Consider the following 26,075-nt stretch of genomic DNA (forward strand, 5'->3'; position numbering starts at 1 on the left):
GTTTTTGTTGTGCTTGTAGAACTTAATAGGGGGAAAGATACTCCTCAAAAGAAAGAAATGATTATTGAGTGCCATCAGGGAAACAGACATGGGTCTTAGATAGAAATAAAGGATAAGAGAGGGACCTATTTTATCTAGATAGAGTGTTTACGAAAAATTTGAGGAGTTGACGTTTAGGCAGAGGTAAAGGGCAATAAAAGAAATTAGCCCTGCAAAGATTGAGGGTAAAAACGTTCTGTGCAGAGGGAAGAGTGTGTGTCAATTCCCTGAGATGGGAAATAGCTTAATATGTCCTAGAGTCTGAAAGAAATCCAGTGTGACTGGAGTATGGTGAGCAATAGCAAGATTGATAGAGGTTGACAGTAGAGGTGTACCCAGGCACCTTGGTAGGTGCTCAAGAATTTGAATCTTTCCTTTAGTTTTTCATAAGTGAATTAGGGTGCAAATTGACAATTGAAGTGTGGTGAATTCTTCTACTAAACAAAGTTCTGTGAGAAGACAAAAAAGAGCAAACTGAGTTCTAAGGAAATCCAAGAAAGTTTCCTAAAGAGGAGACATCTGAATTAGGGCCTGAAGGATAAGTAAAAGTTTGCTAGAAAGAATGATGGAAGAAACACTATAAGGGAGAGGGTGTAGCATGTGCAGACTACAGGGCTAAAAGAAACATATTCTTTGAAGCAGTAAAGAATTGTAAAGTTGGAATAGAGCTATGCTATAATTGGTAGGGAAGGTAAGAAGTGAGGAGAAAGGATTGTAAATGGCCTAATAAGTCAGGCTAAAAATTTTGGGTTTAATTTCCTTTTCACTGCCTACCAGATAACTGCTATTAAGCAGCTGGGAAAAAATAGAGTTTTCATCAGAAAAGTGTAAGAGAGTCTAGGGAAAGGCTGAAGACAAGGATACCAACCAGTTAGACTGTTAATGACGTAGACATCTAAGAAGAGCTGATCAGAGTCTGAGTCAATAATATTAACTGTAGGGATGGAGAGAGGAAGTGGAATAAAGAAGTATTTTGAAAGTGAAATTGATGGTACTTGAATATGGTGGAACTTGGATAACAGCTTTCCAGCTTTCGTGAATGGATATGTCGTTCATTAAGATAAGGAAATATATGAAGAGAAGCACATCTTTTCAAGAACACATTTTAGGGAAGATAGTTTAGACATACTAAAGTGGTATTCTTATAACCTTTCCATTTTCTTTGAAGTAAGGAGTATTGTCATTTTGGTTGGGAAAATAGAGTTTTTATCTGTCAAAACAGAGTATCTGACTAAAATAGTCTATTCCCTGATATTACTGTAATCAGAAATTTCAAGCATGTATTGCTATAAGATACAGTACTGAATTCGTTTCAGGTTGTTTTCTCATCATTGTGATGTTACTATGGCCCTCATACCAGGCATCCAGACAGTCTTAAGACATGAGTATATAGCATTCCGGGAATTAAAAGTGTAGTACAATAGAACATTTTAAATTTAAGTTGGTTTCAGCAAAAGTAAAGAAAGGTTTACGAGTACTGACTTCTAGTCCTGATGTCCTACTATATCTACCATCTCTGGGACTTTGTCAGGACAACTTCTGGACCATAATTTCTGTGTTTTTAAGAAGAGAAGGAGCTGGACAAGGTTTTGTTTTGTTTTGTTTTAGCTTTAAAATTCTATGAACTCTTTATCTATAACCTCTAAAAGAGTAAATATGGATAATTCTTGTCTTTTTCATCTGTGATAAGCAAGGAAATTCAAGTTACCTTTGAACCCTTCCCTACAAATATCCTAAAATTATTCTGTTTAAATAAGTTGATGTTAGATATTCCACTTGCAAACCTGTTGGCCGTTTTATAGTAGGACCTTTATAACTAACCAAAACATTATTATATAATATGAGAATAGAAACATCACAGTAGCCTAGATCCTAGCACAGTGAACTGCTTTCAAAAATGGCTATCTCTGGAAAAGTTCATGCCATTTTCTTAAATATTTTTTGATCCCAGACTACTTTCCTGCTCAGCTGGGCATTTGGGCAGCACGCATTCATTTTCTCTGTGTTTATGTGATTTGTGTATTGAAGAAAAGAAAATATGTATATATATATTATATTATATATGTATATATATATATAAAATATAATAAGATTATCAGTTAACATTTTAAGACAACAGCTCTTCATCTGAGTAATCAGTTATATGATTAAAACTTTTATTAATAGTTATTAATTATAAATATATATCACTAATATGAAACACTTTTTACATTTGATTATTTCAAGATTGCTAAGCATCAGTACCCTTAATCTAGTTTATGATAAACTGATATTGCAGCAACAAATACTGACAGATGTTTTGTTCTACTATATTTTCCTCACATAGTAGCTGCACTTTGATGTGTATATATTTCGGCCTGAAATTAGAGGTGTGACTTACGAGGGAAATTTTTTTTTTCCTTCAGCTCCTATGTTCTACACCTCCTGCTGCCCCTATCCTTTGCCACCAGTGTTCTCAGGTCCTGCTGGGGGGACAGAGAAGATCAGAGGTGAAGGGTAGAGATGGCAGAAAGTGGGGTTGGAGCAGGGGGCTGGAGGTAGGGTAGGGAGCATGCAGAGAGAGATCAAAGGTGGATCAGCGGGAGGTGGGAGGTGGGGTTGATGGGGAGCAGAAAACATGTTAGTTAGAGGGCAAATAAAAATTACGTGTAAGAAAAAAATATTTTTAAACATCTAGGGGTGATTATTTGGATGATTAAATTAAAAGTAAACATAGTACCTGATTTATATTTGTTGCCACTGTGACCCTATACACAGATAAAATTTAAGATTTTCCATACTGTCTTGCCAATAGGTTATGTCAAATTAATCACTGACAAAACTTGATTTTCATTGTAGATCAAAGACCAAGCTCACCAATTCGACATCAGGGAAGGAATGACGAGCTTGAGCGTGATGAAAGAAGAGAGGAACGAAGAGTAGACAGAGTGGATGATAGAAGAGATGAAAGGGCTAGAGAAAGAGATCGTGAACGAGAACGAGACAGAGAGCGGGAGAGAGAGAGGGAACGTGAGCGGGATCGGGAAAGAGAGAAAGAAAGAGAACTAGAAAGAGAGCGTGCTAGGGAACGGGAGAGAGAGAGAGAGAGAGAGAAAGAGAGAGACCGTGAAAGAGAGAGAGATCGTGACCATGATCGGGAGAGGGAAAGAGAGAGGGAACGCGATAGGGAAAAAGAACGGGAGCGAGAGAGAGAAGAAAGGGAGAGGGAGAGAGAGCGAGAACGGGAGAGGGAGAGAGAGCGAGAACGGGAACGAGAAAGAGCAAGAGAGAGGGATAAAGAACGAGAGCGTCAAAGGGATTGGGAAGACAAAGACAAAGGACGAGATGACCGCAGAGAAAAGCGAGAAGATATTCGAGAAGAGAGGAATCTTAGAGATGGGCATGATGAAAGAAAATCAAAGTAAGAATGATTATGCATCAGTCTTTTCAAGTTATATTTCAGTAAAGAATTCGAAAAGTTCCATTTAAGGCTTTTCATTGTGTCCCTGATATCCTCTTAATTCTTTTTCCTCTCTACGTTTTCCTGTATTTCAATTTTATTATGTATATTTGTTGTTTAAAATCTTTTGAATTGTCTAGAAAAAAGTAACAATTTTCCCATTCTACTATTTTTGTATCCAGGGGATATAATTAATCATTCTTGTTTACTGAGCCATTTTTGGTGGCACATTGGCTATTTGACTGCTATAGACTTGTTTTTAACAGGAATCCAACCTAAAAGTGATAGAATCAATGAGTTTATATCTCATCATATCCACTTTACAACTAGTTAATAGAGTTGATTGGTCTCAAGAGATACTGCCTATATTCTTCCTGATAATCCTTCACGGGTTTTCTGTACAGTCATGTGTCACTTAATTATGGGGATACGTTCTGAGAAATGCATTGTTAGGCAATTTCGTCATTGTTCAAACATCATAGAGCGTACTTACACAAACTTAGGTGGTGTAGCCTACTATACACCTAGGCTATATGGTATTAATTGTTTTTTGGGTTTTTTTTTTTTTTTTTGCTAAGGAAGAATCAGTTGCCAATCTTCCTCTTTTTGCTTGAGGAAGATTAGCCCTGAGCAAACATCTCTGCCAAAGTTCCTCTATTTTTGTGTGTAAGTCGCTGCTACAACATGACTGACGAGTGGTTAGGTCCATGCCCAGGATCCAAACCCACAAACCCAAGCTGCCAAAGCAGAGCGTGCCAAACTTAACCACTACACCATGGGGCTGGCCCCTATATGATACTAATTTTATAAGACCACTGTCATGTATGCAGTCTTTTGTTGACCAGAATGTCATTGTGCAGCATATGACTGGACTTAGAAGTCTGGAGTCACTACCCCCAAGCTAGGGAAGTATTCACAGTGTCTTAGAACTGAGGGAATTCCTGTAATCACTGCATGGCTAGAAGATGAGGGACAGGGAGGTGTCCTCTCTTGGCCTGGAAGTTAGAGTAGGTTATTGGGATCAAAAGATATTTTATCATCTCATATGTCTGAGGGCATGTTCTTTTTCTTTCTTTCTTCTCTTTTTTTAACCAAAAAGAATTTATTTGCTCAGGTATGCAGGAATCTAGGCTTAGCCTTCATTTGTTCTGATGTGACTGTATCCAAATTCTCAAAGCATCGGGAATCTCACCATCTCTCCACTCTTTCCTTCTCTTAGTTCCAGTCTCAAAAGTTTTCTCCAGATGATGACTAAGATGGCCCCAAGGTTGTGCCTATCAGCTGAGCAACCCCCTCTGTTTGGGTTCTCAGTTGAGGAGTAGACAAGGGAGCTAAGCCAATCACTGTAGCCATGAGAATTCTGGTCAGTTTTGAGGTTTTAGGGAAGCAAAAGCAAACTTACTGGCATTAACTGCTGTTTTTTTTTTTTTTAAATACCAACCAGGATAAAAGGTATGGTTGAGTTTGCTAAAACAAACTATGGAAATAATTTATATATCTTCAATCTTTTTTCCCCTGCCTCCAGCACATTTGGCCCATGGTACACATACAGCTGCATGCTTTAGGCTGTTTTCATCATTGCTATTATGGATTATGGTTATGGACAAACACCAAGCACAGAAGTGGACGCTTCTTCCATTAGGTCTTGGTTTCCCTTCAGTCTTGCAGCCAGAGTTTTCTGTAGTTCACCCTCTGGCTTCCCTTTCCCCACATTTTAAAAAAAATCATACATTAACATAAAATTCAGATATTACCTTTAACGCATGTGAGCACACAATATATGTTATTTCTCTTCTGTCCTCTGAACTCTTTAGCTCTGTATCTTCTAAGATTAAAATTCTGATATCTGTTATTTATCTCTTATCCAGTCCTGTGTTTGATTATATTTTTCCATGCTTCTGATCTCTGCTTACAGTAGCAAAAGTTTCTTCCAGGGGCCGGCCCGGTGGTGCAGCGGTTAAGTTCGCACATTCCGCTTCTCGGTGGCCCGGGGTTCGCCAGTTCTGATCCCGGGTGCGGACATGGCACCGCTTGGTACGCCATGCTGTGGTAGGCGTCCCACATATAAAGTAGAGGAAGATGGGCACAGATGTTAGCTCAGGGCCAGGCTTCCTCAGCAAAAAAAAAAAAAAAGAGGAGGACTGGCAGTAGTTAGCTCAGGGCTAATCTTCCTCAAAAAAGAAAAAAAAAAAAGTTTCTTCCAGCTAGACAATCCAACCATTGACTAGGACTCCAGAAACTTAGGAGTCAAACAGCTCTATAGCAGTAACTAGTTATATGAGATTCATATCTTGATGTTTGCTCAGTTGTATTGTCACTTCAGTAATTAAATTTATCCAGCACTTTTTTTGACCACTGTTATATAGAAGGTTTGCTGAATTGCCATAGTTTTTATTTTACTCCATTTTGTTTCTATAGATATTTCCTTGAAATTAAAGTGTTTTTTTTCATGTTTTAAATTTTCAGTTTATTCCAGCATGTCAGTTATCTCTTGCTGTGTATCGAACCACGTGAGAAGTTAGTAATTTAAAACAACCGCTATTTAATTGTTCGTGATTCTGTAGATTAGCAATTTTGACTAGGCTCAGTAGAGCATTTCTTCTGCTGGTCTCACTTGGGATCACTCATGTTTCTACAGTCAGTCTGGCAGTTCAACTGGGTCTGGATCACCCAAAATGATCTCACTCACAGGTCTGGCAGTTGGTGCTGGCTGTTGCTTGGGGCATCTCATTTCTTCTCCACATCACCCCTCATCCTCCAGTAGTCTAAACCTTGCTTTTGCATATAATGGTAGAAACTTACCAAGAGGGCGAAAGCAGAAGCTGCAAGGCCTCTTGAGTCCTCTCTAAACTTACACCGTGTCACTTTTACCGTATCCTCTCAGCAAGTCACTGGGCCAGCCTAGATTCAAAGAATGGGGAAATAGACTGCCTAATGATGGGAGGAGCTTTGGATAAGGAATTGCACAGGCTTGGGCCCATGAGTTGTCATATACGTCTAGAGACTCCTTTTACACCTGGTTGCTCATCTATATAAATAAACTGTCAAGGAGATGTGTGGGCTGCAGTATGTTTCTCAACTTTTGACCATAGAATCTATAAAGAAATAGTGCTAGTTAAAAAAAAAAAAAAAAGTGGTCAAAAATTATTGAAAATATAGAAAAACATTAGAATAACTTACATGTCCAGAGATATAAATCGCTAGTCATTTAAAGTTCAACTAAAGAACAATAAATATAGTAAACCTGAATTATTTTATTAATTTGTCACTAAGCAAGTGATTGAGTTCTAATAAGACAGAGGGAACTGATTTTTACAATGTACCCACAGAATGGTTGCCACTGGGCTTATGACATAACCAATTTATTTCTCCTTGCAGTTTGGTGAGATGGACTCTCATTTTTTACCTCATTTTCAAACGAGAAAGCTAAGGTTCAATGATTTCAAGGAACTTACCTAAGGTTGCATAATAAATAACATGACTATAAGTTGACTGATGTTTTTTTGACTCCAAAGCCTATACTAGATTTTCTCATTTGGCTTCTCAACATATGGTATTTCTATATCATAAAAATGTAAAATTAATAAGTTTGAGTAGAGGGTACATTAATATATTGATTCCTCTGCTATATATTACCACTTTGCAGTAATTAAATCAGACGATTTTCATTTGAGTGATTATAATGAAGAAAGGAAGAAATGTTACCATATATTTTAAATCAACAATTGTAAGTCTTAACAAATGAAGTGAAGAATCTTACGCTGCATACCCTTTGTGTGATACAGCTCTGACAGTGTTGCTATCCTACAATTATATATTTCTAGTTATAGCAGAGAAATAAAAGTAAAAACATAGTAAAGAAATCTCCTTTTTATCCCCTGGAATTTTATAAATTATGTTTGTCTGATTTAGGAAGCGCTATAGAAATGAAGGGAGTCCTAGCCCTCGTCAGTCACCTAAGCGCCGGCGAGAACATTCTCCTGACAGTGACACCTACAACAGTGGAGATGATAAAAGTGAGCAGACTATTTTCTGTTTCTACGTTCATATTTGTTTGTAACAATGAGACCATTCTTTGATGTTAGTAGGAAATGATGAAGTAAGATTTAAAATTTTTTCTTGCTCTACTGTCTCTGAATATCTCCTTATGTGACTAAGGTATGTGTTAAAAATCCAGTCATTTTATCATAATGGCACTGTCATTTCCTATTATTTGTAATAAAGCCATATTTTTGTTTTTAGTGAAATTGTCATTTTTAAAGTTTTAAAATGAAGAGTAAGAGCTTGCTTTATTATTATTTATATGTAACATGCAATGTTGTTAACCTGGTGAATGTGTGATTACATGTATCTTTTTGTGTAGATGAAAAACATAGACTCTTGAGCCAGGTTGTACGACCTCAAGAATCTCGTTCTCTCAGTCCATCACACCTTATAGAAGACAGGCAGGGTAGATGGAAAGAGGAAGATCGTAAACTAGAAAGAAAAGAGAGTTCAAGGCGCTATGAAGAGCAAGAGCTCAAAGAGAAAGTTTCTTCTATAGATAAGCAGAGAGAACAGCCAGAAATCATGGAAAGCTCAAGAACTCGTGCACAAGACACGATAGGACATCACCTATGTGAAGATCGAGACACATCTGACCGAGCTCATGATGAAAACAAGAAAAAAGTGAAAATTCAAAAGAAACCTATTAAGAAAAAGAAAGAAGATGATGTTGGAATAGATAGGGGTAACACAGAGACAGCATCTGAAGATGGTCAAGTATTTTCACCAAAAAAAGGACAGAAGAAGAAAAGTGTTGAAAAAAAACGTAAAAGATCCAAAGGTGATTCTGATATTTCTGATGAGGAAATAGCCCAGCAGAGTAAGAAGAAGAGAGGCCCTCGGACTCCGCCTATAATGACCAAAGAGGAGTTGGTTGAAATTTCCAATGATAAGGAAGGCACTATGGAGGAGCTTCAGAAAAAAGAAGATACAGCGTTCAGTGACTGGTCTGATGAGGACGTGCCTGACCGTGCAGAGGTGACAGAACCAGAGCATTCTGCCACAGCTGCTACTCCTGGAAGAGCTCCTTCTCCATCTTCTCTTCCTCCTCCTCCTCCTCCTATGACCTCTTCTACTGCTCTTGCCGCTAGTGCTACCACGACCTTCAGCACATCTGCCACCACCACCTCTGCTGTCCCTACCAGTACAACTTTTACCAGTGAAGACTCACATAGAAAATGCCACAGAACACGAGCAGAAAAAGTAGAAGCACCTCATGTTACTATAGAAGATGCACCACATCGCAAGCCACTGGATCAAAAGAGGAGTAGCAGCCTTGGGAGTAATCGGAGTAATCGTAGTCATACATCTGGTCGTCTACGCTCCCCATCCAATGATTCTGCCCATCGAAGTGGAGATGACCAAAGTGGTCGAAAGAGAGTACTGCATAGTGGCTCAAGAGATAGAGAAAAAACAAAAAGTCTGGAAATCACAGGAGAGAGAAAATCTAGGATTGATCAGTTAAAGCGTGGAGAACCCAGTCGAAGTACTTCTTCAGGTAATAAAATTGAATTACAAATCATAATTTTAAAGTAAAGGCTAAATTTGTTACTTTATATGCTGCCTTAAATTTCAAGGAATTTAAAATGAAAGCTTAAAATAAAAACTTACAATAAAACCACCCCACCAAAATGTTACCTGGTATCACATTAATACCAACGTTCTAATAGAGGTATATTCAATGATGTGAGTCAGTTTAATATCAGGATTTTAGACTCTATCTTGGTGGAAGGGCTTATGTATTCAAGTCCCTTATTGATGCCTAAAGTTTTAACCTTCCTCTTCTTCCTATAGCCAATGCTTTCTCTTTTGACCAAAGAAAGTAAGAGAAGGTAGGGGTATAGGAAGAGATCAGATATCAGATAGTGAAGTGATCAGTTCTGTTAATGCTTAACCATTTTATGTACTTCTTTGAAGATATTTTGTGGTTATAATGGAAATAGACAAGGAAACGTTTTTTACATATTTTAATTAGCATTTTTAATTGAGGGAAATCAATTTTTCCTTAAAATGAGTTCTTTGGATAATTGGGAATAAATTCAGAAAGAGAGAAATTGTAAGTTTTAAATGATTGTAAAGTTAAATATTTTATTTCTGTTTATCATGTTAACTCTTTGTATATGGTGTATTTATTTTAGATCGTCAGGATTCAAGAAGCCATAGTTCAAGAAGAAGTTCTCCTGAGTCGGATCGACAGGTCCATTCACGATCTGGGTCGTTTGATAGCAGAGACAGACTTCAAGAACGTGATCGATATGAGCATGATAGAGAGCGGGAGAGAGAGAGGAGAGATACAAGGCAGAGAGAATGGGACCGAGATGCTGATAAAGATTGGCCACGGAACAGGGACCGAGATAGATTAAGGGAACGAGAAAGAGAACGAGATAAAAGGAGAGACTTGGACAGGGAAAGGGAGAGACTAATTCCTGACTCTTTGGAAAGGGACAGGGATAGAGACAGAGACAGAACTTTTGAGAGTTCTTCTCAAATAGAGTCTGTAAAACGCAGTGAAGCAAAACTGGAGAGTGAACACGAAAGAGACCTAGAAGGCACTTCCCGAGACTCTGTAGCTTTGGATAAAGAAAGAATGGATAAAGATCTAGGATCTGTGCAGGGATTTGAAGATCTAAGCAAAGCCGAGAGAACTGAGAGTGTGGAAGGTGAGTGCCACACCTTTTGTCTGGTATACCACTCCATTCCTTTACAGATTTCGTAGGAAACAAATCTTTTCTTTTGAAAGGTCATCTATTTGCATATCTAATATGCATATTGACTTCGTCATTTTTTAAGGATAGTAGATTTTATAAGGAGAAGCCCTATGATATTCAAAAAATCTGTTCCCCTCATTAGTACTATCAAGGTAGACTTGGTTCAAATAAGCCTAAATGAAATAAAAGATTACTTAGATGCAGTGTCTATAGATGTTAAAAGATAGTTATCACTTTTCTTAGATGTTAAAAAAAATAAAATCTTAAAAATTGAAGTGACTTCTTGGTTCAGAGGGATTCAAATAACTATTAGTGGTTCTTATTTTCTAGGGCAGTTGAGAACAAATCTATGAGATAACACTACCTGAAACTGCATTTAATGATAGATTGACTATAGAATCCTTCTGGTACTCCCCCCTCCTAGATTGAGGAACCTCTAGAAGTCCACATCAGCCCTCTGGCCCACGTAGAGCCAGCCTGGGAGCATCACTCTCCACTGCCTCCCCTCTCCATCCTTCACCCCCGCTCTGCTATACAAACCGACTCATGCCCCTGCATTCTCTGAGTGGGCTGCATTCCCTACCCGTCTTTGTACCCTCCTCCCATTGCCTGATAGATCTTTTCCCTTGTATCTTCTTTTTCTAAAACTTCAAGTCCCAGTCTATGTATAAATAATTTGTGAAGCCTTCTCTACTAAAGGCACTTACTCTTTTAAATTGCCATAGCACCTTGTTTATACATTTTTTTCTAGCATCCCTGAACTGTATTGTAATTATTTTTCCATGATTTTCTCCCTACTATACTGTAATTCTTTGTTAGGGACCATAGCTTTTCATTTCTTAATTATCAGGACTATAGCAGAGGCACAATAAATAGCTAGTGAATGAAAATATGTTCTGCCTGTACATACATGCCCCACATCTTACTCTTTGGTGAATTATAGCCTAGGTTAACAATGGTAATGGTTCCCCTGAAAATTCTCCTGGAAATTTTGCCTCCTTGGGACTGTCCAGTTCTGGTACCAGCGCTTACACTATTCTTCTGATATAAACTCTCCATTTCATAAGGGAGGAAATATGACCAAAGGCTCTCTTACATTCACTGTGTTCATAGGGCTTTTCTCCACTGTGACATCTCTGATGGCACCTGAATCCTGTCTGGAAGTGGAAGGACGTCTCACATCCATTACCTTTACAAAATTTCCTCCCTGGATGTTTCTCTGAGAGTTATTTCTCCCTGAAGTCTGTCTGAACTCTGTTACATTTATAGGATCGCTCTCCTGTGGGAACACAGTGTTGGTTAACAAGGGCTGATCTTAAGCCTAAACTTCTCCCAAATTCACTCCATTCATGATCTCTCCTAAGGGTGGTAGATTTTGAGTGAGTGACATCTTTCAGATGTCTCTCCTGGTTTTTTTTGGATCCATCTCTAACTGACCATCACAACCACAGGTTGCGTTCAGTTTGGAGGGTCAGAGTTCATCTCTAACGTGTTTTTCCACTGATGGTATCTGGAATAATTCTTTCTTGGAAATTCCCTAACTTAGCATTGATTCCTTGGCTTTAGGCCTTCTCTCTCAGTCTGAGTGGGCACCTCTTGAGATCTCCCTCTCCATTTTAAGCCCCTAAGGAACTTCTGGGATACTTGTATATAAGCAGTAGCCTATTATTACTCTCTTTATTTGCCATATTGAGCATTGGGCCCAGAGTAAAATTCCCATTCTTGTAAAACTATAACCATCTTTACATCTTTTGGTTATCTTATTAGATATATTCTGATATGCCATCTGTTATATTTTTTTTCTACTTGACAAAAATATTTCTACCTCAGTGTTCTTCACATTATATTTTTATCTCAATTTTGAGTGTAAATGGCCTCAAATCATGAGCCATAATACCAATGAAAGTACAACCCTGGGGTATAATTGAATGTAATTGAACTAATCATTATAATAGGTCTCTTGTGATTGCAGTCAGTGCGCCTCGTCCGTAAGATATATAATTTACTCATTGTGATCACAGATAACATAGCATAGAAATTTATAGGTGAATTACCTGCTGTGAGATAAAAAATTTATTCATCTAAAGTAGAAAATGAGTTGGATAACCTTGAGAAATTAAAAATTCTGTTATCTGCATTTATGTTTAGATGTATATTTTTATAGCAAAGTTATTGATTAACTTAGAAGTGAGGTGGTGGGGTATATGGAGATTATTATAGACTTTAATAGAATAGAAAACTACTAGAAACATCTCATAGTTTATTGTATTGTATTTACAGCAAATATATACCCATAAAGCATACTATTGCATTTTGGAAACTAGTGTTATAAATTTAGTAAAGTGTGTGGCTAACTAGTGATTAGAAATATTAAACATACTCTGTAGTCTTAGGATAATTTAAGTTCACAACTAACTCACTGGGAGACAAAGCTTATCCTACATGGTTGAGAAGAGTTGGTAAAATAAAGAAATAGACTGTATGCTAGTGGTACCAACAAAAATATTTTAAAATTAATAGCATTCTTTTAAAAATTGCATTGGAATAGGGGAGATGAATTGGGAGGTAGTGGAAAAATTAATGGCACTTCTACATTTTTTTCTCACTGCTATAAAGTTCTTCATATCGTGAACTAAATATGATGAACTAAGATTTAAGTTCCAAATAAATTTTCGTATTAAGTTTGTAAGTTCTTTATAAATTAGTGAGTTTATTTAGGTAGAGATTACTGCATCCCTTTGAAGTTAGTAGATTTGTCTGGATTTACTTAAGGTTTTATTATAAAAAAATTAACACACATGATCAGCATTAGTATGTTAGTGGTAGCTTTTATTTCTCATATTTTAATTATAATCTTATAACTTACTTTGATCTTGCTGTTCATATCATGTTCTTGCCATTCAAACTAAATTTAATTAAATTTTATTGTTTTCTTTTAGAATTATCTTGTTTTGAATAGTTAAGAAATGTTTCCTAATGAAAAAGTGCTTTTCAAATTTTCTTAGTGTACACAGCCTCTAGATTTCACTTAGACATCTCTTCCCCTTAGTGTTCTTTTTGACATAAAATTAATTTTTCTGTTTAGCAGGAGATGACGAATCCAAGTCAGACGATGCACATTCATTAGGATCTGGTGCTGGAGAAGGATATGAGCCAATCAGTGATGATGAACTAGATGAAATTCTGGCAGGTGATGCTGAGAAGAGGGAGGATCCACAGGATGAGGAGAAGATGCCAGGTGATCATTTGCAGGGATAGTTAAACATAAAAATATCTGATTTATAGTATTAAGGTATGCTTTGTTCCCTTTCATACCGTAAGAATTGATAAAAGGCAGAATTTTCCCCTTTGTGTTATATTTAAGGTTGAAAGGCCAATAAAATGAAAATTATAGTCTATATGCTCTGCTCATTTTTGAGTAGACATTGCCTATGATTGGAAAGGGCCTCGTTTAAAATAGCAGAATTCTGAGATTTCCATTCCAGAGTTTAAGATTCGTATTATATGACCTGGTATCTAACCAAATGCTAATTGCCTAGCAGTGTATTCTGGATGTTAGGTATACAATACAGAGCTTCACGATGGTAGTGTGACAAAGCAACTTTAGAAACAGCCATTCAAAGAATTTACAATAGTTAAAATTATATTTAAACACTATATACCTCTTTCTAACAATTTTCTAAATTCAGTATTTTCACTTATAGTACTTTACACATTGCCAGAATTTACTCTACTGACTATCCCATGAAGCAACACCCTTTGATGTTCCTATTGACCATCCAAATTAGTCTGAGTGTTACTCACAATTTTTTTTTATCATAGTGAGGGTCTTTGCCTTTTGTGGGTTATATAAAATAGTAAATTTTTATTTTGACTTAATTGCTCTTACATTTCACAATTTTTTTCTACTAATTTAAAAAAAATGTATGATTGTTATCTTTATTATTATCTGCTATTAGGCATTTCTGAATGGAACATCGTTTTCTTAATTTCCTCAGCTGTTCCTTGTCAGTGGATGGATCATTCTTTCTCAATATTAATAATAGTCACTGTGTGATTCTTAAAGTAATTTCGTAAGAATTATTTGTTTTTAAAAAATAAACCCTGTTTGTGTGTGCACACACATGCAGGCTAAATATACTCCTAGAGTTAAGCCTTGAAAGGATTCTAGGGCCAAGTTTCAAAACGTCAGAGCTAATCTTAGTGACAGAATGGAGTTTGTTCATTGGGTATCTCTCAAGCAATTTAAATGACTGGCTTTTCTTTTTGTTTGCTTGCCTGTTTTCTTTTCGTGACAAGGTTTTTATTTGTAAAGGTCCATAGATTCTAAATATTGATGTTTATAGAAAAGCCTTCATTTTAAGATTATCACCTTTTTGGTTTGAAGTACTTGTTATTTAGTGCCTTCTGTGTTTTGCAGTTTGTGTTTCTCTGTAGATAACAAGAAAGCTATTTCTTGGTGTAAAAACATTTCCTGGTCTTCAACTTTTCGCAGATCCCCTAGATGTGATAGATGTGGATTGGTCTGGTCTCATGCCAAAGCATCCGAAAGAACCACGAGAGCCTGGGGCTGCGCTCTTAAAATTCACACCGGGAGCTGTTATGCTGAGAGTTGGGATTTCTAAAAAGTTAGCAGGTTCTGAACTCTTTACCAAAGTCAAAGAAACATGTCAGAGACTTTTAGAAAAACCGAAAGGTAATTCCATTCCACTTTGCCTGGATAATGTCTGCTATAACTATTAAGATGCTTTTGAAAAGGATTCTGTTCTGTTCTCATGTAGCACTTAAAATACAAAAACTATGTTTTTGAGAAATCACTTATATTCATTATTTAATCCTCATGGTCAAAATTCCTTTTTTAAATTTATTTTGAGAAAAATTTAAGCCCATAGAAAAGTTGCAAACATAGCACAATGATATTTCTGTATCAAAATTACTACTTTTATTTTGGTGAGGAAGATTGGCCCTGAGCAAACATCCATTGCCAATCCCTCTGTTTTGTATGTGGGATGCCACCAAAGCATGGTTTGATGAGTGTATAGTTTCGCGCACAGGATCTGAACCTGCGAACCCAGGCTGCTGAAGCTGAGTCTGTGAATTTAACCACTGCACCACTGGGCCGTCCCCCTCAAAATTACTTTTTAACAGATGAGTTCAAATGTCAAGTGCTCAGTGGTTTGCCCAGGGCTAAATGAAACAGAGTCTATGAGAGTGGACTAGATACTTTCCATAGCTGAGCAAATTGGATGTCTTGCCAACACTTTCCCCTGGGAAATGGGAAATTCTACTCAATGCAGATATCTAGGTTGAGCTTTAGAAAGTGATTAGAGCTTGGTCTCTAGACTAGACGATCGGATTCCTGTAGGCACACCACTTACTAGCTATTTAATGTCTTTCTGTGTTAGTGTCACCATCTGTAGGCTGGGAATGATCGTACCCCAAATTTCATAAGATCGTTAGGGGGTGCAAATGAGTTATTATAAGTTAAATACTTAGAACAGTTCCTGATGTGTAATGACACTCAATATTTAGTTTGATATTTTATCACATTGATTTTGGACCTTATTGCAACAACTTTTCGTTATTCCAGAACACTTTATTTAGTTTATGGATATTTTTTTTTTTGGCTGTTTCTGTTATCTGGTACCTACCTTATTTTGTTTTGGCAGCTTATTAATATTTTATTGATGGGGAGGGGGATGAATGAGTGGTGAAAAGAAGGAGAGGAGGTAAAAGCTGAAAGCAACAACATTATTTTATATCACGTTCATGAGAGTATAAAAAAGTTTAGTTAAAAGAATTAAGCTTTGGGGCTGGCCCCGTGGCCGAGTGGTTAAGTTCGTGCGCTCCGCTGCAGGCGGCCCAGTGTTTCGTTAGTTCGAATCCTGGGCGCGGACATGGCACTGCTCATCAGACCACGCTGAGGCAGCGTCCCACATGCCACAACTAGAAGAACCCACAACGAAGAATACACAACTATGTACCGGAGGGGCTTTGGGGAGAAAAAGGAAAAAATAAAATCTTAAAAAAAAAAAAAAAAAAAAAAAAAAAAGAATTAAGCTTTTTACTAATATAAAATTGAAAAATTTTGCGTTTGCTGAATCCGTGTCCCCTCTTTCATCTGTTAGCATAAGCAGTAAAACTCAGTTTTAATATGTCCCAATAAACATGGAATGTATGTTTATGAAACATATAAATTATAATTGTGAATGTGTGTTAACCTGACAAATGACCAGACTCTTGGCTTCTTGCCCTACTCTTTCTTCGTTGTTTGGTTGACTCTGTGGCCTTAAGCAAGTAGCTCTTGTAAGCACAAAATGATGGAATGAAACCCCTAAGGTCTTACCCACCTCTAAAGCTATTTGCTCCTGTAACTTTTGCTAATGGCATTTCAAGTTAAACTCTAGTTTGATTTTGCTAACTATGAAATTGAGTTTGGTCCTGTCTTAATAATGACAATCTAAACAATGAAAGTATACACTGTAAATGGGAGTTTGATTGTTGCTTACCAGTCAGACCTCCTGTTTTTTGCTGCTATGATAGCTTTGCGAGACAGATGATACTTGATGCCGAGTATGTTTCCTAAGGAATGGGACTTTGTTTTGTTTACTGCTGCATCTAGTGTCTAATGATCTATTCTTACTAATTATACCATTGCCTAGAATAGCACCAGACACATAGTAGGTATTCAATAAATAGTGTGAAATAAATGATACTGATTTTTTCTATCCAATTTGGCCTATTTCAGCACCCAGTACTGAAGAAAGTATATCCCCACTCCATATGTAATTTTTAAAAAATTCTAAGGCTTAAAGCATAAAACTTACATGTATACTGAAACTTAAATTGCTTTTGTCTAGGTTTTCTGATTGCAGTATGATTAAGTTCTTTTGAGCTAAACTTTTCCACTTATTTTGGTTCCTTTGGTTTACTTGTACTTAAAGTACGTGTTTAGTCTGTGTCTTGAGTAATTTGGTGCTGGTCAGTTCAAAACCATGAAGAGGCTGGAAGTTTAGCCATGTTATACTTTCTAGGGAGGTTTGCAAGTGTGTGTTTGTATTCGACTGTTGTGAAAGTAGAAAATAGCAAGGATCCCAATAAAAAGAAATTTGTCCTAACAAGCAATTTTCAAGGAAGGGCATGGGTTCAATGCAAATTTCTTCTATATTTGTATCTGTAGAGGAATGGTAATGTTTTGGGTGTCTTTTAAAAAAATAGTACGCATATGTGACCATGTTGTTGGTTGACTCAAACAGTGGTGTGCCTGAACCCCTGAGGAACTGCCGTCTCCCCTCAGGCACCCTGGTCCGGCTGCGGAGGTTCTGTAGATCGGTGGCAGAGCCCTGGCACTGTATTTTAAAAAGCTCTTCAGACGATTCTGATAAGACACCAGAGTTTGCAAACTAGTTTTGAGATTTTCTTTATATTTATTTATGCTTTTCTTATATACCTATTTTCTAGGTATGTAACTTATTGACTAGGTGTATTACATGGGACTAGTTTCTTGTTAATTATCTAATTGGATTGTTTATGCTTTGCAGTTCAGAAGATGAAATATGTAATGCGACTCTCTTCATTCTCAGTCAAATGTGTCTGTTTTGTTTTACCTAGGAGTGATTCACTGCTTTCTTTTGTGGGCTTTGACGATAATCTGTTTGATCATGTTGTTATTGAAGTGGGACCTGGTACCTTTGGTGCTCTTGGCCAACTTAGAATGCTAGCTTTGAAGTTACTACTCTGTTATTTGTTTGGATTACTGACTGGCCCTATTGAGTTATTTTGACTTCCTTTTTGTCTATTTTTAACTTAAACTAATTTTATTAAATCCTTCCTTAATTCTTTTATTTTTATAAAGTTTGCTTTCTCCCTATTTTGCATGTTATGACTTAAAACTAAGTGATTTTAATTTAATACATTGTCCCAGGTTTTCATAGTAACTAAATCTAGGGTAAAATTTGCAGGTTGTCACCTAATCATTCTCTTGATTCTTTCAGAGGTCACAGAATGTAGTCACATTACTACATTTGAATCTTGCCATAATAAAGCTTGAAATCTACATCAAGTGGTAGTTGATGGTTAGCAATATACTAAATTTGACTTCAGTAATTTTTAACTTGAACTTTTCTTCCCAGTCATAGCCAGTAATCAATATCTAAATTCTCCCAAGTCTGCTTTTCTTGTATCTTAAACTTAAAGTGCTATGAGAATATTTATTTTTGTTTGAGACTAGCAACAAAACTACATCTTGAAAGGTCCTTCACAGAGAATTTATTGCCTTTAGTATAAAATAATTTTCACCAATGTTGATAACTTTGATTAAAGACTTTGTGAAATATTCATCTGAACAGTTGGTAACACTTTCCTGTTCTAGGAAAACTTAATGCATGTTTATTTTTATTGAAAGATGCAGACAGTCTTTTTGAACACGAATTGGGGGCTCTCAACATGGCTGCATTACTACGAAAAGAAGAAAGAGCAAATCTTCTTAGCAATCTTGGACCATGTTGTAAAGCGTTATGCTTCAGACGGGATTCTGCAATTCGAAAGCAGCTTGTTAAAAATGAAAAGGTACTGTTGTTTCCTTGGGAAAAAAATGCAAAGTGTTTGTTAAATAGTATGAATGACATATTTTCTATTTGATTGCTTTAAGGTGAGATTCAAGTCTCATCTGTTTTTATGAGTTTAGTTTCCTAGTGTTTTACACATGTAAAAGAAAATTTTCATTTTATTTAATAGTATTGATGAACATTTGTATTGAATAACAATTTGTTATTCCACTTAGAAAGTTGCAGATACTCTATTTCTGTGGAGTATTTTTTATTTATGAAAAGTTTCTTTAGATAATAACACGTACAGAAATTTATTTAAATTGAAGATCAAGGAAAAAATTTGCCAGACACAGAGTGATTAGGATATATATAGGAATAGTGTTTGTGAGAATGTACCAACTTGGAAGAAACAGAAGTAAATATAAGTGATTATATGTAAGCATTTACTTGAGAATAATAAAGGGAATTGAAAAGTAAAAGAAGTAGAAATTAGATTTGGGAGGATCTGATCATGAGAAATTGAAAACACCTTAGGCTTTTTTAAAATGAAGAAACTAGGATTTTTTATTTGGGTGTGTGGTGGGCATGAGTAGTATGACAAAAGAGAATTGTTCCTAAAAAGTTAGAGAAACGTTTAATTTATTAGCTTTTTACTTGGAGACATTTAGGAAAGCATTTCCAAAGAAAAGAATATTTGTGAAAAAGAGAGAGAGGAACTCATCTCCAGACATTAGAATGGAAACAGATATGAGTAAAAGAAACTTTGAGAGTCTTCCCTGCTTAAAGGCCTGGCTCAGAATTACTATATAGTTGCTACAATCATTCTTTCGTTTGCACTCCCATTTCAATATGTATATTATTTAGTTCTTTTTATTCTGTTGCTTAGATGCCCATTCTCCTTGCAGCCTTTCTCAACTGGAAATTTCTCTGAGAGAATTAAGCCCTAGTGCCCTAGCATGTATGCAATGAATCAACTTTTCTTCCATGCATGTAGTATGCTACTGATTACTACCATCCTTGGTTTTGAATTTAAAAATAATCACTCAGATCATTTTCTGTTTGGTTCAGGTAAGGAACCCCAGTTGAGAAAGACTGTACAGTTTGCAGTCTCTTCAGCATCCTGCCCCTTTTTTATAAAAAATATTTTGTCACATTCCCTGGTTCCACCTGTAATATGCCATACTGCCCCCTCAAAAATTGTGACAGCCATAAACATCCCTGCAAAAATCTTAATGAGAATCATTGTTCAGAACCTTATAATTCTTCAGTACAGGGCACAGATCATTAACATGCATATTAAGATGCATATTAACATATGCCACATTATAAAAAGTTATAATGGCACATTATAAATGTCTTAAATGATCATCTGAAGAAAGCATTGTAAGCTTTCTGTTTTGCTCAGTGTTAAAAATATCATCACAAAAGCTGAAAAGAAAGGACACAACTAAAAAAATTAATTTCACATGCTAGAGAGCCTCATGAAAAATCCTAAGAAAAACAAACAAAAATATTTAAATTATATATGACTGGAAAAGAAAAGTACAGAATAGGACCGTTTATTGAGGTAACTGGTACCTCTTATCAGGTGATGGAAAGAAAGTAAAAAAACACTATAAACAACTCTGCACACATAAATTTAACAATTTAGAAGAAATGAGTCAATTCCTATAATAGCCATGAACTACCAAAACTTACTCAAGAAGTATTAGATAACCTGAATAGTCCTATGTCTGTTTTGGGGGGGTTTTTTTAATTGAATTTGTAGTTAAAAACCTGAAAAAGAAATCTTCAGTCTCAGATGGTTTCACTGGCAAAAATCTACCAAATATTTAAGGAAGAAATAACACCAATTCTACTCAGTTTCTTCCAGAAAATTGAAGAGGCAGGAATACTTCTCAACTCATTTTATGAGGCCAGCAGTACTCTGATATCAAAACCAAAGATATCATTAGAAAAGAAAACTACATGCAGATCAATATCTCTCATGGACATGAACATGGACTTAAAAACCCTCAAAAATAATAGGAAATCGAATCTAGCAACATATGAAAAGACTGCCATACCATGACCAAGTATGATTTATCCTCAGAGTGAAAGGCTGGGTTACTATTCTAAAATTATTCAATGTAATCCACATATTAACAGACTAAAGAAGAAAAAATACATAATCACATCAATTGATGTGAAAAAAGCATTTGACAAAATTCAGCATTCCTTTACAATAAAAATTCTTAGCAAGCTGAGTTAGAAAGAGTCTTTACTTTATAAAGGGCATCTACAAAATACCTACTAACATCGTACTTAATGGTAAAAGTTTGAAAGATTTCCCCCAGAGATCAGGAACAAGGCAAGGATGTCCTCTCTCAGTACCCCTACTCAGTATTTTACTGGAAGACCTAGCTAGTTCAAAAAGGCATATAGATTGAAAAGGAAGAAATAAAGCTCTTTTCACAGAAAACATGGTTGCCCACATAAAAAGTTTCAAGGAATTTACCAAAAATATTCTTAAAACTTATAAGTGAGTTTAACAAGGCCACAGGATACAAAGTTAGCATACAAAAAACAATTATATTTCTATATACTAACAGTATGTAGAAGTACCTGGTAATCAAAATGTAAAAATAATACTGTTTACACTGGCTCCCCCCAAAAATGAAGTACTTAGGTATAAATTTAACAAAACACATGCAGGATTTATGTGCTGAAAACTGTAAAACACTGATAAAAATATCAAGACCTAAATAAATGGAGAGACATATCATGTTCACGCATGGGAAGTCTCAGTATGGCTAAGATGATGAGTCTCCCCAAATTAATCTACAGATTTAACACAAAATGCTAGTCAAAATCCCAGTGTGATGTTTTGTAGATATAGGCAATCTGACTCTAAAATTAGACGGGAAGTCAAAGCAACTAGAATAGCAAGAATAATTTTTTAAGAAGACAAATAAAGTTGGAGCTTCACCTGATTTCAAGACTTACTATAAAGCCACAGTATTCAAGATAGTGTGGTATTGATGAAGACACTTAAATCAGTGAAACAGAGTCCAGAAATAAACCATCAGATATGACCAGTCAATTACGGCAGAGAGGTTTAAAAAGTTGTTTTTTGTTTTGAGATCATTGATCTTCATCAAACTGTAAAACTTTTGTTCTGTGAAAGAGATTGAGAATAAAAAGACAAATATACTGGAAGGAAGTATTTGTAAATCACATTTTCAAAAAAGGGCTTGTATCCAGAATATATAAAGAACTCTCAAAAATTAACAGTAAGAAAACAAGCAACCCAATTTTTTTAAGTGGGCAGAGAAGACTTAACAGACACATCACCAAAGAGGACATATAGATGACTAATAAGCACATGAAAGATGTTTAACGTTATTAGCCATTAGGGAATGCAAATTAAAACTGCAGTGAGATGCCATTAACAACGTATTACAATAACTAAAAAACAAACAACAAAAAAAACCCTGACAATATCAGTTGTCAGTAAGGATGCAGAGCAGTTGAAACTCCCGTATATTGCTGATGAGAATGCAAAATGGTAAAGCCACTTTGGAAAAACGGCTTGGTTATTTCTTATAAAGTTAATTATATCCTTATTATATGACTCAGCAAGCCCATTGGTAGGTATTTACCTTGGAAAAAAGAAAGCTTATGTTCATATGTAAATCTGTCCACAAAGTTTTTAGTAGCTCTATTCATAATCTCCAAAACTGGAAACAACCCCAATATTCTTCAGCTGGCTAATAGATAAACTATGGTACATCCATACAATGAATTACTAATTAGTAATAAAAAAAATAAGCAAACTATTGGTACTATCAACAACATGGATGGATCTGAAAGGCATTACATTGAGGGAAAGAAACTACTTTCAAAAGATGATATGCTGTATGATTCCATTTATATGATGTTCTAGAAAAGGCAGAACTATAACAGAGAACATTATCATTGGTTGCCAGGGGTTAAAGTTAAGAAGAGGGTGTGGATAATACAAAGGGACAGCAAAGGGAGTATTTTGAGTCATGAAACTTCTCTATTCTGATTGTGGTTGATGGTCATATGAATTTGTACATGAGTAAAAACTCACAGAACTATACATAGAGAGTCGTTTTTACTGTATCACAACTTATAAATATATATATATTTCTTTTGGTGAGGAATAGTGGCCCTGAGCTCACATCTGTGCCAGTCTGCCTCTGTTTTATATGTGGGTCACTGCCTCACCATGGCTTGATGAGTCGTGTAGGTCCGTGCCCGGGACCCAAACCCATGAACCTGGGCCGCCAAAATAGAGCACACCGAACTTAACTGCCATGCCACTGGGCCGGCCCCAAAATATATATATTTTTTAAATGCAGATGTGATCAAGGAAACACTGTTCGTTTAAGGATCCTAGGAAGGAGAAAAATGGCAGAATGCTGGAGATGTTCAAATCTTACCTTATTTTATTTTCTGCCCATGGTTGGAGAACATTTGACAAAATTTTATGAAAATAACTTGGAAAAGTTCTAATGTAGCTTGAAGTTACAATAATAGAGATAGACATTTTAGTAGAATGGAGATAGTAGTTTTTCTCTATACTGTGTGGATCAGCTGTCTTCGAGTAGTTTTTCTGTATACTGCGTGAATCAGCTGTCTTCGAGTAGTTTTTCTGTATACTGCGTGGATCAGCTGTCTTCGAGTAGTTTTTCTGTATGCTGCGTGGATCAGCTGTCTTCGAGAGGATTGCTTCAGTTCTAGAGCCCGTATTTTATGGGACATTAACAGACTGGTAAGGGAGTGTGGAATGTTTAGTGCTTCTCTTCAGAGACCTGAAATGTTGACATGTAAAAGTATGATTGAATTAGTGTGGAGCTCCATAGAAGGGATTTTATGCCAACACATACAAGAAATAGTACCATTCACCAATAGAATGTGCAGTGTGTTGTTTCTTTCATTTTGTTATGATGAAGTAAAAACTCGTTGATTGCCTGTCAGGGATTGTCGGGGAGATTCCTACTTTAAGCAAGAGGTTGGACTAGGTGCCCTCTAAAGATTGCTTTCTTTTCTAAGATTCCAAGTCTGAAAACATTTCCTAGTTTTGCTTTTAAATGTCCGATACAGCTAATGTAATATCCATCCCAAATTAGTTTTTCTTATAACTGTGATATTTTTGTTAGTAGTTAACCTGCCTGTCTTTCCTACTGTCAACTGACAATGTGCATTTTGTTGAAATTTGTTTTTGTTTTCTCCAATTAGGGCACTGTAAAACAAGCTTACACCAATGCTCCAATGGTCGACAATGAATTACTCCGACTGAGTCTTCGACTGTTTAAGCGGAAGACTACTTGCCATGCCCCAGGACATGAAAAGACTGAAGATAATAAACTCCCACAGTCTGCTGTCCAGCAGGAACTGTGTGTGTCTTAAGACTGAAGTGCACTGACGCTTTTGGTGCTCTCTTCCTTCAGCAGTACATATTCTTTTTCCAAGTTCTTTGGTTTGACAAGCGTTATGAGTGACAAAGGCAGAAAGGATTTATCAGCCATGCTAAAGGAGTGAAGAAAAACTTTAAACTTTAGATCAAAGTTACCAGTTTTGGCTAACTTTTTACATAAATTTTTAGGCAGTACTTGATAGTCATGCAAAATAATGTGAAAGCGTCTAGATTTAGTAGTTTATTCTGTACCTTTTGTTAAAACTGAAGATTTTGGAAAATGGTTGTCACAGCTCTTCCAAGCCTATGAATATTTTTTATGAAATGAAGCCACTGACTTATGTTCTGGATCATCCCTACAGAAACTGCGATTTCGTGTAGGAACAGTGTGTTCACAGAGTGAGTGCACACGCTGTGCAGTGCCGTACTGCGCAGAACACTTGAAAGGGGTGCTGGTCTTGCATGCTGTGTTTGTGGGCAGACCTCCAGCACGAGGGAGCCAGAACACTTTTGTCCTTTCTAATGTTCTAAAAACATTACTTAATGGGTCTTTGTGTTTGTTTTTAAATATATGTGCATTGTTGCAATGTATATTGGATATATTTGGATTCTGAATGGTTTTGTTATCAGAGACTATCTACTATTTTTATTTTTAATAAATGTACCTTCCCATTCCTTGTTCTAGGTTTACTTTGCTCTTCATTAATCTTATTCCTGATGTTCTGAAATATGTCATCAACAGTCCATATTTCATATTTTACTGTTCAAGTCCTTATTTTTGGACAGCTGTAAATAATGTGATAAGAGTTGAGGATGTACTTCACATATAGCTCAGTAATACTTGAAACAAACCACAAGTTAGCAAACTTATGGAATCTGAGCTTTAAAATCCTACCATCATATTTTTTGGAGCTATGACCGTTGATTACATTAAACTGCCTCCAGCCTATAATATGTAAAGCAAATTACTTTTTAAAAATTATAGTACATCTGTTTTATTCTGTATACACATATTTAACTCATAAAGTGGACTCTTAGGAGGGTTTGAAATGGACCCCAAGCTGCAGAATTTGTGGGCAGACAGTAATAATAATAATAAAGAAAACCAATCAAAATTTGTAATTTGATCATTGTCTCTCACAGGTTTTTGTTAAAACTTTGATCCTGTGTTCCCTGTCTCAGTAGTTGTGTGTCCTCTTCTGTAAAGGTAACAGAATTCTACTAGTGTCAAGTTTCTGTTCACTTTAAGAAAATTTGTACAAGATACCTACCCAGCGAAGGAAATGGTCTTGTTTTCAGATGACTTTAAAAGCATGTACAAGAAAATTGCAAGCAGCACAAAAAAAAAGTGTAATCAGATTTTCCTGATGTCCTTTTCTTTTTCCGATTGGTAAATGTTTTGAATAAAGAGAAAAGAAAAGATAAAGTTAATGATTCTGGAGAATGAATACCCTTTAGAAAACTACTTCCTGCTTGTGGTGGATGATATCATCCTTTGTAGCATAAAGATTTAAAGTCCTAGAACTTCTAATTCCTGACTAGGAATATTTCACAAGTTATTTATTTACAGAATGAAAACTGTGTAGTTATATTTGCCATATAGTCAAATCTGTTGCCTTTTTAGTTTTGAATAAATATCTTTTTCTAAGGTTGTTTTGGAACGATTCCTTTGTTCTCTTAGTCACGTTATTGAGAGCTTTATGTTCCCAGTGGGAATGTACTGTTAAGTCTCCATTTTTTTAATTCAAATGTTCTATATATTGCTAATCATAAACTGGTAAAATTCTTCTATAGCAAATCTTTTTATTGAATTTTCCATAAAAGCACTTGGACCATAATTAAAGTCTAATGAAACCAGTTTTCCTGAAAAC

At 36.0% G+C, this 26,075-nt stretch overlaps 1 protein-coding gene across 13 annotated transcripts in view; it reads left to right on the forward strand.

The window, feature by feature from the left end:
• The window catches only part of ZC3H13 (zinc finger CCCH-type containing 13), a 98,716-nt gene extending 72,864 nt beyond the window's left edge, over positions 1–25,852 (forward strand). For 4 of the 13 annotated variants that reach the window (XM_014732093.3, XM_014732098.3, XM_014732094.3 and 1 more), the window contains 9 exons: positions 2,445–2,528; positions 2,878–3,439; positions 7,391–7,494; positions 7,842–9,020; positions 9,661–10,182; positions 13,316–13,468; positions 14,726–14,926; positions 18,635–18,798; positions 24,027–25,852. In XM_014732093.3, the coding sequence (XP_014587579.1) occupies positions 2,445–2,528; positions 2,878–3,439; positions 7,391–7,494; positions 7,842–9,020; positions 9,661–10,182; positions 13,316–13,468; positions 14,726–14,926; positions 18,635–18,798; positions 24,027–24,197 (3,140 nt within the window). In that variant the 3' untranslated portion in view covers positions 24,198–25,852. The remainder of the gene's footprint in view (positions 1–2,444; positions 2,529–2,877; positions 3,440–7,390; positions 7,495–7,841; positions 9,021–9,660; positions 10,183–13,315; positions 13,469–14,725; positions 14,927–18,634; positions 18,799–24,026) is intronic. The other 9 variants (XM_005601230.3, XM_070239752.1, XM_070239750.1 and 6 more) reach the window with 5 other exon arrangements.
• Positions 25,853–26,075: the final 223 nt, after the last annotated feature.

The sequence above is a fragment of the Equus caballus genome, chromosome 17, assembly GCF_041296265.1.
Source record: "Equus caballus isolate H_3958 breed thoroughbred chromosome 17, TB-T2T, whole genome shotgun sequence".
NCBI lineage: Eukaryota > Metazoa > Chordata > Mammalia > Perissodactyla > Equidae > Equus > Equus caballus.